This window comes from Schistocerca piceifrons, chromosome 5 (assembly GCF_021461385.2).
Source record: "Schistocerca piceifrons isolate TAMUIC-IGC-003096 chromosome 5, iqSchPice1.1, whole genome shotgun sequence".
Classification (NCBI taxonomy): Eukaryota; Metazoa; Arthropoda; class Insecta; order Orthoptera; family Acrididae; genus Schistocerca; species Schistocerca piceifrons.
In genome coordinates, this window is record NC_060142.1 from 143,185,082 (window position 1) to 143,197,410 (window position 12,329).

The 12,329-nt window shown below is 43.3% G+C and overlaps 1 protein-coding gene across 1 annotated transcript in view; it reads right to left on the bottom strand.

The window, feature by feature from the left end:
* The window catches only part of LOC124798810 (probable cytochrome P450 6a14), a 49,652-nt gene that overhangs the window by 19,028 nt on the left and 18,295 nt on the right, over nt 1-12,329 (bottom strand). The window contains exon 3 of the mRNA XM_047262339.1: nt 7,229-7,398. Coding sequence (XP_047118295.1) covers nt 7,229-7,398 — 170 coding nt within the window. The remainder of the gene's footprint in view (nt 1-7,228; nt 7,399-12,329) is intronic.

Sequence of the window (12,329 nt, forward strand, 5' to 3'; positions counted from 1 at the left end):
TCATCTTCAGACCATTGAGTAGGAACCTCTTTCTGTTGAAGAATCACCAACAGAAAGAGGTTCCTACTCAATGGTCTGAAGATGACCACAGTAGTGGTCGAAACCGGTCACCTTGATAAATAAATCGTGATCAAGCTGCTTTTAATAGTAAATACAGAATTGCAATCCAAATTATACCCAGGTAGCTCCACAGCTTGTGCCAAACTGGCATAGCTAGATACTCTGTATCTAATAATTATTGTCGTGGAAAACGACATATTTCTTTGGCTGTCAAAGACTGTCCACACTATTAGAAGAAACCATTAAATGCATACACATTATAAAAATTTGTGTGTGTGTGTGTGTGTGTGTGTGTGTGTGTGTGTGTGTGTGTGTGCGTGGCCTCCTAAATCACTGGAACGATTTCGGCCAGATTTGGTACACATATTCTTTGCTGTCGGGAAACAATCGCCATAAGCATCTACCTAATAGAGTTTAGAAGATATGACGCCATAAACACAGATGCGTGAAAAACTGCCGCATTATGCTTGACGTTTAAATTTATTACTCATTTGCTACTGATACTATTCGCAACATGTTTCACAGACCGCTGAATGTACCTACAAGAACACATAGTTCGAGAGATATGACGTCATAAAAACTGAGATGCGCGAAAAGTTGCCCTATCATGCATGAAGTTTTAATGAATTTATTCTTTACTTGTAAGGAACTCTACAGTCGAGTCAAATTAACGAAATCCCTGACACCTGACAGCGCTTTTGGTAGCTTTCAACCACGAAGTACAAACGGCTGGGGGCAAAAACAGTAGCAGTCTATAGAGCCAAGAGGCGCCGCCACTGAGACGTTTACAAAATCGCGTTGTAGCTACGCGAAGCATCTGTGCTCAGCGAACAGAAACTGTCCGGAGTCGTGTTCCTTAAATTGGATACTGTAGTTATACATTTGTTAAATTTCTACAATACGCATATTTCTTTTTACGACTGTTTCATAATTTCAAAAATGTGTACGTGATACGTAGAAATGAAGTATTTTCGATACTTCACTACAAACACATATCATTTTTTTGTTTTCGTTCCTGAAAAAAGTGCCAAAATGAATAACGAAGGACTGCCGCGTTTTTTCAGCTAGTGTTCAAAAACAGGAAAATGAAAATAATGTGAATTTGACAAAAGAAGCATTGAGCTTTAACAACCCCTCCCCCTCTACCCCTCTGATAGAAAAAGAGAGAAAGAAACTGCTTTTGCAGTGATTTTTTTGTGCCGAGCAAGCTTTCCGTAATATTTTGACAGCCAACAATAGCCCAGAAATGAGTGGGTTAGCGGGTGGACTCTAGTTAAGCGTGCATTTCCAACGTTTTATTTATATATTTTTTGGCGAATTTAACCAAATCCACGTGGAAGTAACTAAATATGAGGAATAATCAATCTGTTTTCTAACCACGGTGACGTGATCTTCCGTTTCGGTAACTTTAGTACAAGTGGTGGTCTCCGCTGGTCTTTCTCTCTTTGTTTTCGTAAGCGTTTACGCGGTCTTAGATACTGATTTAGCTGTAATCAAGTTTTGTTGGTTTTATTTTTATGTAACTTTGTGGCCGGATGCCCTGACTGCAGCCGCAGTCATCAGTTATAGCTGTAAATATGAGTAAAGTTTTTGCGTCCCGTGTCTGCGAAGTGGATAAACTTTGTTCACTGTGTGATCGTATTTTAACCCTTGTATGATACGAAAAGTGGGGACTAGCCTAGCATATGTCTAAACGAGCGTGAGAAACCGCTCAAAAGCCACGGTACGGCTGGACACTACAGCGCTTGTTGATGGCCCAGCCTTGAAATCTGCAGCAATTTGCGGAAGGGTTGCACTTCTGTCACAATGAACGATTCTCTTCAGTCGTCGTTGGTCTCGTTCTTGCAAGATCTTTTTCCCGCCGCAGCGATGTCGGAGTTTTGATGTTTTACCAGATTCCTGATATTCACGGTACACTCGTGAAATGGTCGCACGGGAATTGCTACGTCGGAGTGCTGTGTCGCATCGCTCGTGCGCCGACTATAACACCATATTCAATCTCAAATTTTAGTAACCCGCCATTGTAGCAGCAGTAACCGATCTAACAACAGTTGGTAACCTGCTATTGTAGCAGCAGTAACCGATCTAACAACCGCGCTAAGACAATTGTCTTTTATAGGTGTTAACGACCGCAGCGCCGTATTCTGCCTGTTTACATACCTCTGTATTTGAATAAGCATGCCTGTACTAGTTTCTTTGGCGCTTCAGTGTAAAACTCCTTATTGTTAAATTTTACGAAGGGAAAAAGAGAGCAGGAAACAAAATTAGAGCGTCCGGAATGGATTGCGGACTTCGCATTTTTCACGGACTTGACTGCACGCTGCTCACAGTAAGAAATTGCAAGATATGGAGCAATCTATTTCTCATTTGATGGTGACGCATTTAAAAATAAAATCGCCTGACAAAACGCACCACCCATTTCCCTAATGGCACTGTTCTTAACGAAAATACGTGTTTTGATATTCAGTATGGCCTTGAAAGAATTCTAAATGTTTTGAGGGGAATGCCAATCTTACATCTGTTTTCGAGGTGTTTACGAGACCGCTTGTCGGTTCATTTGAAATTGCACCTGTGTTGTGTACATAGTTCCACGTAGTCAGCTCGTACACAACTTTCCCACTAGAGGGTGCCCCGCTAAGCACAACAGCGCAGGCGCAGCACTCGTCTGTCTACACACTACGAGATGGCGCTGCCTTAGAGACGGACCAAATTCTGCTTCGGCCGATCCGCGTATTAATATGTAACGCAGCCAATGAGATTGCTGCTAACGTAGAACCATTTCTCCTTGCGGATCACACTCGCGCAGTGATACCTGAACGCGCGAGGTATTATAACGAGTGTACAGACTTCCGATTAGTCAGGGTGCATTTGTCTGCACTAGTCTGCACCGGTCTGCATTTATCTGCACCAGTCTACATTTGTCTGTACCAGTCTATAGTCAAGTTTCAGTCTGCACCTAATAAGATTACCATATTCCTGTACATAGCCATGAAGATAAATGTATAAACACTTTGTCAAGTATCAGAGACATGTGAGAATAAGATTAACATACCAAGACCAAAGGAACTTCAGATTGTCAATTGTAAATAGCATCCAGAATCTAGTTAAGTAAGGTTTATGCTTGTTATTATTTTAATAAATGTGTGTGAAAATTAATCAAGTTCTGTTTAAAGTTGGTCACCATCAATCTGCTACTCTAAGCATGCAAGTGGCATTTCTATCGTCTGACCTAATGGCTGAAGATAAACACGCCGTGATAAGACCACGAGACATATTGCTGACACTCGCCTACTTCGTTAGAGTGACAAGTCAATTAATCTGATGGTGTGTGTACCAAAGGTCTTACAGTACGCACACCACAACCTGTGTGTGTGCCAATGGAAACGATTGATCTGCAGTGTAATTCCCGTTTAAAAGGCAACTTCTTCTAGGTTAAAACTGTCCAGCACCTCTACATTGCTTCCATCAGGAAGACTAACGAGCTTGGAAACTTGACAGAATATTTCGATCTGCTTATGTGTGTCAAAAACATTTTTCGATTATGAAGCTAAATAAGTCACAATAACGTGGCAACCTGAGTGCAAAAATCTATGAAACTGCCTGCGTTTGTCCGTATGCCGACAGTTTGTACCACATAAAAATTTTACGTCATCAGCGGGCCAATAATAATTAAATAATATTTAAAATTTGATCTGTGTTGTTGATAAATGTGAAATATAAAATCAAATCGTATGCACTGCGACTACGCTGCCATTTAAATGCTCTCGAGCCTAATTCCTGACCGCCCCTTCCATACAGGATCGCAACTTCACTACATGCTAACGTGTACAACAATTGCCTTAACTACAGGAAGTGCATGAGTCCATTCGCTGAAGGACAGACTGATGCATTGCCATGGATGGACGTCACTTTGAGCTCCTCCTATGAACAAGCGTTCAGATATCAGAAAGTTTCCAGACCCAGTTCTAATGGGCTAGTTATTCTTCTTTCGATGACTAGTACCGCCTCTCAAAATATGCAACACTTTTTTAAAAATATGTAAAACGTATGTAAAAAGCTTCCTAAATGTCGATATCTGCATTTAAAACTGTTTTGTGAAATATCTGGAAAACTGCAAATCTGATTAAAAAAAAAGGTTATAATAAAAGCTGTTCGTCTCGAAGTGAGAGGGCAACCGGTTCCCGTCAGATCACCGAAGTTAAGCGCTGTTGGGCGTGGCTGACAGTTGGATGGGTGACCATCAGGGCCGCCGTGCGCTGTTGCCATTTTTCGGGGTGCATTCAGCCTCGTGATGCAAATTGAGGAGCTACTCGACTGAATAGTAGCGGCTCCGGTCAAAGGAAACCATCATAACGGCCAGGAGAGCGGTGTGCTGACCACACGCCCCTCCTATCCGCATCTTCATCTGAGGATGATACGGCGGTCGGATGGTCCTGATGTCCCACTTGTGGCCTGATGAAGGGTACGAGATTTATGATGAGACGGAGTGCTCTCTTAGGGAGACATCCAGTGACATCAAATTCTCCTCCCCCCCCCCCCTCCCCCCGCTACCCCACCCTCAGGAGACTAGAGGGAAGTCTTAGATAGGAACCCCCATTTTTTTTTATAGCGGATTCGGTTTCTCCGCGGAAAAATACGTAACTTTTGCAGATAACATTTTCTCGTTGGGTGATGGACAGCGCTATAGCAGATAAAAATCTAAATGGGTTACAAGCGCTGAAAAATGATATTACCCCAAGAAATACGCGTCAGTTTAGGAACCCAGGAGATCAGAAAGGCAGTCATTCTAAAAAATTTAATGAGAAATCAGTTCTTATAGCAAAAAAACTTGATTCTCCATAATATAATATATTACTTTGTCCATATTACTGGTGTAATTTATTTCTCAGTTCCTGGGTAACTCAGAAAGTAGTTTCTGATTCATTGAATAAACCAACGAATTGGTCCAACTGCTTTCCATCTTAGTAACAAATGCGACAGAAATTACACCAGACTAAGTAAAGTATTATATTCTGGAGAATCAAATTTGGTTGCTATTAAAACAGGTTTCTGATTAAAGATTTTAGAATAACCGCTTTCATAACATCTTGGGATCCTTATCTGATGTACCAGGTGATCAAAAAGTCAGTATAAATTTGAAAATTGAACAAATCACGGGATAATGTAAATAGAGAGGTACAAATTGACACACATGCTTGGAATGACATGGGGTTTTATTAGAACAAAAAAAAAAAAAAAAAAAACAAAAAACTAGAGTTCAAAAAATGTCCGACAGATGGCGCTTCATCTGATCAGAATGGCAATAATTAGCATAACAAAGTAAGACAAAGCAAAGATGATGTTCTTTACAGGAAATGCTCAATATGTCCACCATCATTCCTCAAAAATAGCTGTAGTCCAGGAATAATATTGTGAACAGCACTGAAAGGATGTCCAGAGCTATGGTGAGGCATTGGCGTCGGATGTTGTCTTTCAGCATCCCCAGAGATGTCGGTCGATCACGATACACTTGCGACTTCAGGTAACCCCAAAGCTAATAATCGCACGGACTGAGATCTGGGGACATGGGAGGCCAAGCATGACGAAAGTGGCGGCTGAGCACACGATCATCACCAAACGACGCGCGCAAGAGATCTTTCACGCGTCTAGCAATATGGGGTGGAGCGCCATCCTGCATAAACATCGTACGTTCCAGCAGGTGTTTATCAGCCAGGCTGTGGATGATGCGATTCTGTAACATATCGGCGTACCTCTCACCCGTCACGGTAGCAGCTACAAAACCAGAATCACGCATTTCCTGTAAGAAAAAAGGCCCGATAACGGTAGATGTGGTAAATCTAACCTAATCCGTGACTTTCTCGCCGTGCAATGGAGTTTCCAAGACAGTTCTACGATTTTCGGTAGCCCAAATTCTGCAGTTGTGGGCGTTGACAGACCCTCGGAGCGTGAAATGAGCTTCATCGGTCCACAACACGTTACTCAACCAATCGTCATCTTCCGCGATCTTTTGAAACGCCCACACCGCAAATGCCCTCCGCTTCACTAAATCGCCAGGTAACAGTTCAAGATGCCGATGGATTTTGTACGGATAGCATCGGAGGGTACGACTAAGTGCCAACCAAACAGTAGTGTATGGAATGCCGGTGCGACGAGCGACTGCACGAGCGCTGACTTTCCCGTGCATAGACGAACCCGCTACAGTCTCCTTCCTGAACTGTCTCTGCAGCATTACGCCTTGTGCTTGGTCGGCCACTGCGGGGTCTATCGTCTAAACAACCCGTGGCTTCGAACTGCGAAATCATTCTCGCCACAGCTGCATTTGTCAACGGACCTTTACCCGTTCGAATCCCGTTCCTATGGCGATAGGATCGTAACGCTGAACTAGCACATTCCCCATTCTGATAATACAGCTTCACTTAAAGCGCCTTTTCAGGTACCGTCAACATGCTGCTACTGCTGGCGCATCTGATTCTCTATCTCATTACAGCTCCTTTTATACACGATTGTCATGAGCAGTCACTGACGTTTTGCTGTCCAGTGCCATCTGCCGGACATTTTTTTTTGTTCTCATAAAACCCCACGTCATTCCAAGTATGTGTGTCAATTTTTACCTCTCTGTCTACATTATTCCGTGGTTTATTAAGTTTTCAAATTTATACTGACTTTTTGATCACCCGGGATATTTCTTAAGATATTATAATTTTTTATTGGTTTTTAGTCCATTTTGATTTTTGTCGATTACAGTACCATCTGTCACGCAACGAAAAAAATGTTAAATTCAAAAGTCAAAAGTTACGTACTTTTTCCGGAGAATCCGAACCCGCAAAAATAATGCGGGTTCCTATTTAAGATTTCAAAGTTAACGCCCCTCCGGCTCCATGAGTGTCGGGCAGGAGTGTCGAGTTTAGCGTCAATGGATGTCCCCTTAGAGACGAATAACTTTTATTTCAACTTTTTGTAGTTCCGATTTGTAGTTTTCTAGATATTTCCAAAAACCAGTGCCCCACCTCGTTGTGATGAAATCTAAATATTCTTTGAAGGACGTAAACAGTAACGATTTGTATCACATTGCTTTAAGAAATCATACTAAGCTTACGTAAATTATGAAATGGGGACAACATCTTTTAAGTAGCAACACCACATTTGCAAACAGACAATCAGCACTCACTCCATCCCTCGCCTCCATTCTTCTCCCCATCGACGGAGCCCTTGGTGTGTAGTTGAGTGAACAGGTCCATGAAGTCGTTTCTTTTTGTACCACTCTTCAGGCGCTGCTGGAGCGTTTCCTTTGCCATGTCATCGAAGAATTTGAAAATGTCCCTCCTACCTGCTTTGTATCTGAAAAATAAATGAAAATATGCTGAAACTAGTTTTGAAACCGGTACCGTGAAGAATGTGACAAGAGTGAAGAATGTGAAAAGAAAATCCCTTCCTAGACTGATACATTGTCTAAACTGAAAACAGTGATATTTCTGTGGGGTGATTTTGAACAATAGAAACAGACTGTGAAAGACTATTCCCAATCTGTCTTACTCCCCAGACTTTGGATTAGGCTATAACAGTATAGTAATACTATTGTTTGCTGACGCAACTGCTCTGTATCGTGTGATATAAGAAGGCACTCAGTGAATTGTATGCCAGGATTTGTACAAACGATAGGAGTCGAATGATATCGAGTAGTATTAGCTAATTTCTAGTTGTTGCCAGTTTTATATAACAAACAGTAATATGGTTTTTTTGAAATGATCTGGATATTCAGCCAGGCGGCGTCGTCCAAATGGTGCGGTATTTCGGAAAACTGCATGGTTGCCATCTTCAGGCGGGCCTGATAACTGATTGTCTTCTGGTCGCTTATCTGTCGAGCATACCTTGCTCGGCTTGTGCGCAGGTTAAACATTAGCATGTTATTTCTGCTACACCTCACGTTGTGATATCATGATTACCTGACTTGCCGGATGGTGAGTTGCTTGTCCTCAGTTCCTGCGGACAAAACTACTCTCGCACAAGGAGTGGCGTCTGCTGATGTGGAAGCGAATTGTCTTCAGGCAGCTACAGAGAAAATTATTCTCTCAGCAGGTCTGGCCAACGTGTTGTCGGTATGTGATGTTGTTGGTGATCCAGTTCCAGGAGGAGCCGACTGGAGGATGACTCGACTTCTCACATGGAAGGCCCTTCTAGTGAGGTAGGACCAAAGAAAGACCCAGTGCGTCGTCAGTATCCCGAGTTCAAAGAGCTTGCACACAAAGCCGTCGTGCCATATGGAGCCAAATGCCCTGGATACGTCGAGAAGCACATCTCTAAGGTACTAAGGTACTCACTTGTTTCCAGCGCCCTTATCGCCGGTTCCATCAGCAGCAGCAGCAGATGGTGAGAGGTGGAGTGGCCACTCCGAAATCTAAACTGTTTGTCTGGTATGGTACCCTCTTGATTGATGTGTTGTATGCGCCTCTTCATGTACAGACTCTCGAACACATTCTAGATGGGCAGGAGGAAGCTGATGAGACTGTAGCTGGCTGTCTGATGTTGTTCCTTGTAGGATTTTGAGATAACCACTACTTCCACATGCTTCCATGTGGAGGTATAGGTTCACGACCGATGTATCTTACTGAAGATATCGGTTAATGGCTGATGGATCCCTCGTGAACGGTTCTTCAGCAGGTGGTTGTTGTCCCCACCACCGTCTCCTGCCCTCCTGGAGTTCCAGTGACCAGAGTCGCAGAGTTACTTCTTCCTCTGCGTTCAGTTGAATGATGTCTGTCTCTGCCCTGGATGCCAAGAAGGCTGGCAGGCGCCCTTCCACTCGACGGAGGTGATTCTCCTTCACGGTGTCAGTAACTGGCTTGAAGTTGGCCACAAATGTGTCGATCAGCACGCTGGCCTTGGCATCTGGCTCACAGAAGAAGTCTTGGCAGACCTGCAGTGGTGGGATGCGCTGCTGGTGACACAAAAAACTTTTGATAACTCTCCGTGTGCTGCTTTCATTAGGATTGTCTGTGCACACAAGATCTGACCAGTTTCAGTCCCTGTGCTCTTCAACGGCCACTTGCACCTCCTGCTACACGCGGCTGAGGCAGCGTTTCGTGTCTGATTGGTGGGTGGGCTGCCAGTCAGGGAACAGCCGGTCCTTCTCGGTGAACGCCGCCAGTATGTGGGACGGGAGTTGGCTTGAGAAGTCTCGCGACTGTTGTGCTGCTCAGTGTTCTGCAGTTGAGAGAGGCTAGTAATGTGTCGGCCCCAACTTTATCAGGAGTGAGGTAAGTCGAGCGCTCGCCGTCCATGTTTCGGTAGTTTGGGCAGCTAGCTGACAGCTTTGCACCGATAACGTTCACGTCGAAATTGAAAGGGGCGTGATGCAATGACAGGATGTTTTGCGCCATGGCAGACTTGAATTGCCCTACAACCCACTGGAGGACAATGTAGAGCATCAAGTTACCTTCCATTAGGAATGTGGGTGCAGTCAACGACTGTGATATGACTTTCAAATGATAGAGGCCAGCAAACAGCCATCCTTTTCTTTCAGGCAAATTTAGATTTTGGCTAGTGCCTAGCCATTATCAGTGCACTATTTCATGATATCAATGCATGTCCTAGTACGTCAGTCCCCTGTTGTCTGGGGTCATTTCATTCAAGAGTAGTCTGTAACAGAAGCCCGAACAACAGGGGATGGACGTACTGTGACATGCATTGATGCTACGAATGAGTAGTCTTGAACGAACTGTGGCAGAAGCCCACACAACAGGGGACTGATGTACTAGGAGATGCATTGATACAATGAATTAGTGCATTGATAATGGCTAGGAACTAGCCGAAAACTATATTTCCTTAATAAAACCTGAAAGAAAAGGACGACTGATTGCTGTGCTCTATCATTTGCAAGCAGTGTAGAGCATGTCTGGCAGGCCTCTGCTGAGATAGCTGGTGGGGTCGAATGATCCCAGGGTGACAGCGCCGTTTCGTTGTACAGCGCGAGAAAAACGACGGCCACTGGCGAGAATTCCATTCCGTGCTCTTTGTGTTGAAATCGACCGCAATAAAAAGTCCCCACCCCCTCCCCCAACACCACGGCGAGCAGGGGGTCGAAGTCTGCCTCTTGGAGCAGTCCTCATGTGGCCGGTGTCCACGACAAAGACTATATTCCGGCAGTGGTGTTGACAGCCACCCCTTTGGTTGGTGTGACTAACTCCGGCAGATGGATTTGGTGATGCCTTAGTGATGTCTTGACTTAGATAACAGTACCACCTCCTGCCTGTATGGTAGCACTTGTAGTTGACTGTCTGCACATTGACGCTGGGTTTGAAGAAATTTTCCTGTCTTCTGCTGGACGTGGTGTTATATATCCCTCCTGCTATTGATCAAAAATGGTTCAAATGCCTCTGAGCACTATGGGACTTAACAGCTGAGATCATCAGTCTCCTAGAACTTAGAACTACTTAAAAATAACTAACCTAAGGACATCACACACATCCATGCCTGAGGCAGGATTTGAACCTGCGACCGTAGCGGTCGCGCGGTTCCAGACTGAAACGCCTAGAACCGCTCGGCCACAGCGGCCGGCTGCTATTGATCATGAGTCCGCCATGACCAGGCACTGCTTTGCTGCCGAGGTGTTGGGCGAAGTGCGCAGGTCGGGGTAAGAACGCCACTACCTCACATCGCTAACTGCCATACTGTGAAATGAAGCTGGGGTAGCAAGATGCAACTTTCAGGGTTTACTTAACGCTAGTGCTGTGGTTGTAGATTTGGTAGACACAGGAGATCCAGTGTTATCGTCAGAATTTGGCAGAGCTTTGGAAGACTTGCAAGCAAGCAAGGCAGGAGGCATAAATAACATTCCTTCGGTGTTTTTGAAATCTGTGGCTGAAGTGGGAACCAAACGACTATTTAGCTTAGTGTCCGAAACTTGTGGCAGAGTATGATCCTCACAATTCTGAAGATGACAACGGCAGAGGAATATAAGACTATCACATAATCAGCTTAATAGTATATGTATCCAGGCTGCTGGTAAAAGTAGTTTAGAGAAGAAGAGAAAAGAAAATTAAGGATTTGTCAGATGATGTAGTTCCAGCATTGTATGGAAATAAATCATGGACTGTGGGAAAAATGGAAAGAAAAGCAAATTGAGTTGGGGTTGAAACGTGCCGGGCTGAATCCTTGTATTAGTGCCACTTAAAGTTCATGTCACCCAGTAGATAGTGCGTAGTGTTCCCGACCTACCTTTCTTTGCTTATTCAATATTGTCTTCTCGGTATCTGCGTCCGTCTCACCTAAATCACACTGCAATTAAGAAGCCGGGATCCTAGATTACGTTTTCCAAAACCAAAAGTCTAGACCGTATTCATTGTTGAACACTTATGACAACCACAGTGCGATTTATTTGTTATCACTAACATACACAATATTCATGTGACCAGGCCTCTTAAACTTAATAATCGTCACATTAGGTAGGTCAAAAACTTCCAGTCTTTAAAAATGTTCACAATACGCGTTAAATGCTCAAAGCCGAATACAATTGCACGTTTTTGGTACCGAACGGAAAAGTTAAGCTTCTGTTTCAAGTATTATCACATCACATTCCGGCTCCGACTTGCCGCACTTTTGCTCCATGAGAGTCTGACCGAGAACTAACTGAGAACTGCACCAGCTCGGACCTTATATAGACGAGTGCTTGAATATTTGACTATTTCTGTTAATTATTATAGTTTATAAATTCCCAGGGTTAAAATGATCCTTTGTAATTGGTTTTGAAGGTAACTATTGGGTTTTATTATTTAAATAACATGAGTGAGCTGTATCAATTTAAATACGTAGAACTAACTTATGCATCCGCAGTGGGAATTCCCGACTTATAACCATGGCAGCCCTCTTGAACAATAATTTTTACTTATTCAGATTTACTTAATTCTTAATTAATGCACTTACAAAGTTGAGACTGGAGTCATTTTACGTAGAAAAATATAGTTAGCAAAAGTATCAAAACAGATCTCGGAATTATTCAGTAGTTTGGCCACAATTGGCACTGAAAGTCATACAGGCTACAGATTTCAAGTCTTAATATCTATTTAACTAATAGATTTCAGGTTAATTTAAACACTTTGCTGGAATCAGTAAAATTTAGGCTTTCTTTTGGATGCAGTCTTATAGCTAAATTCGATCTATTAGCTCATTCGAATTTTACTTAATATGTATTGCACAATATGTCACTGTTCATAACTTTTAATAGGATGCATTTCCAATAAAACTAATTAGCTCATTACTTTCAGAATAGACAT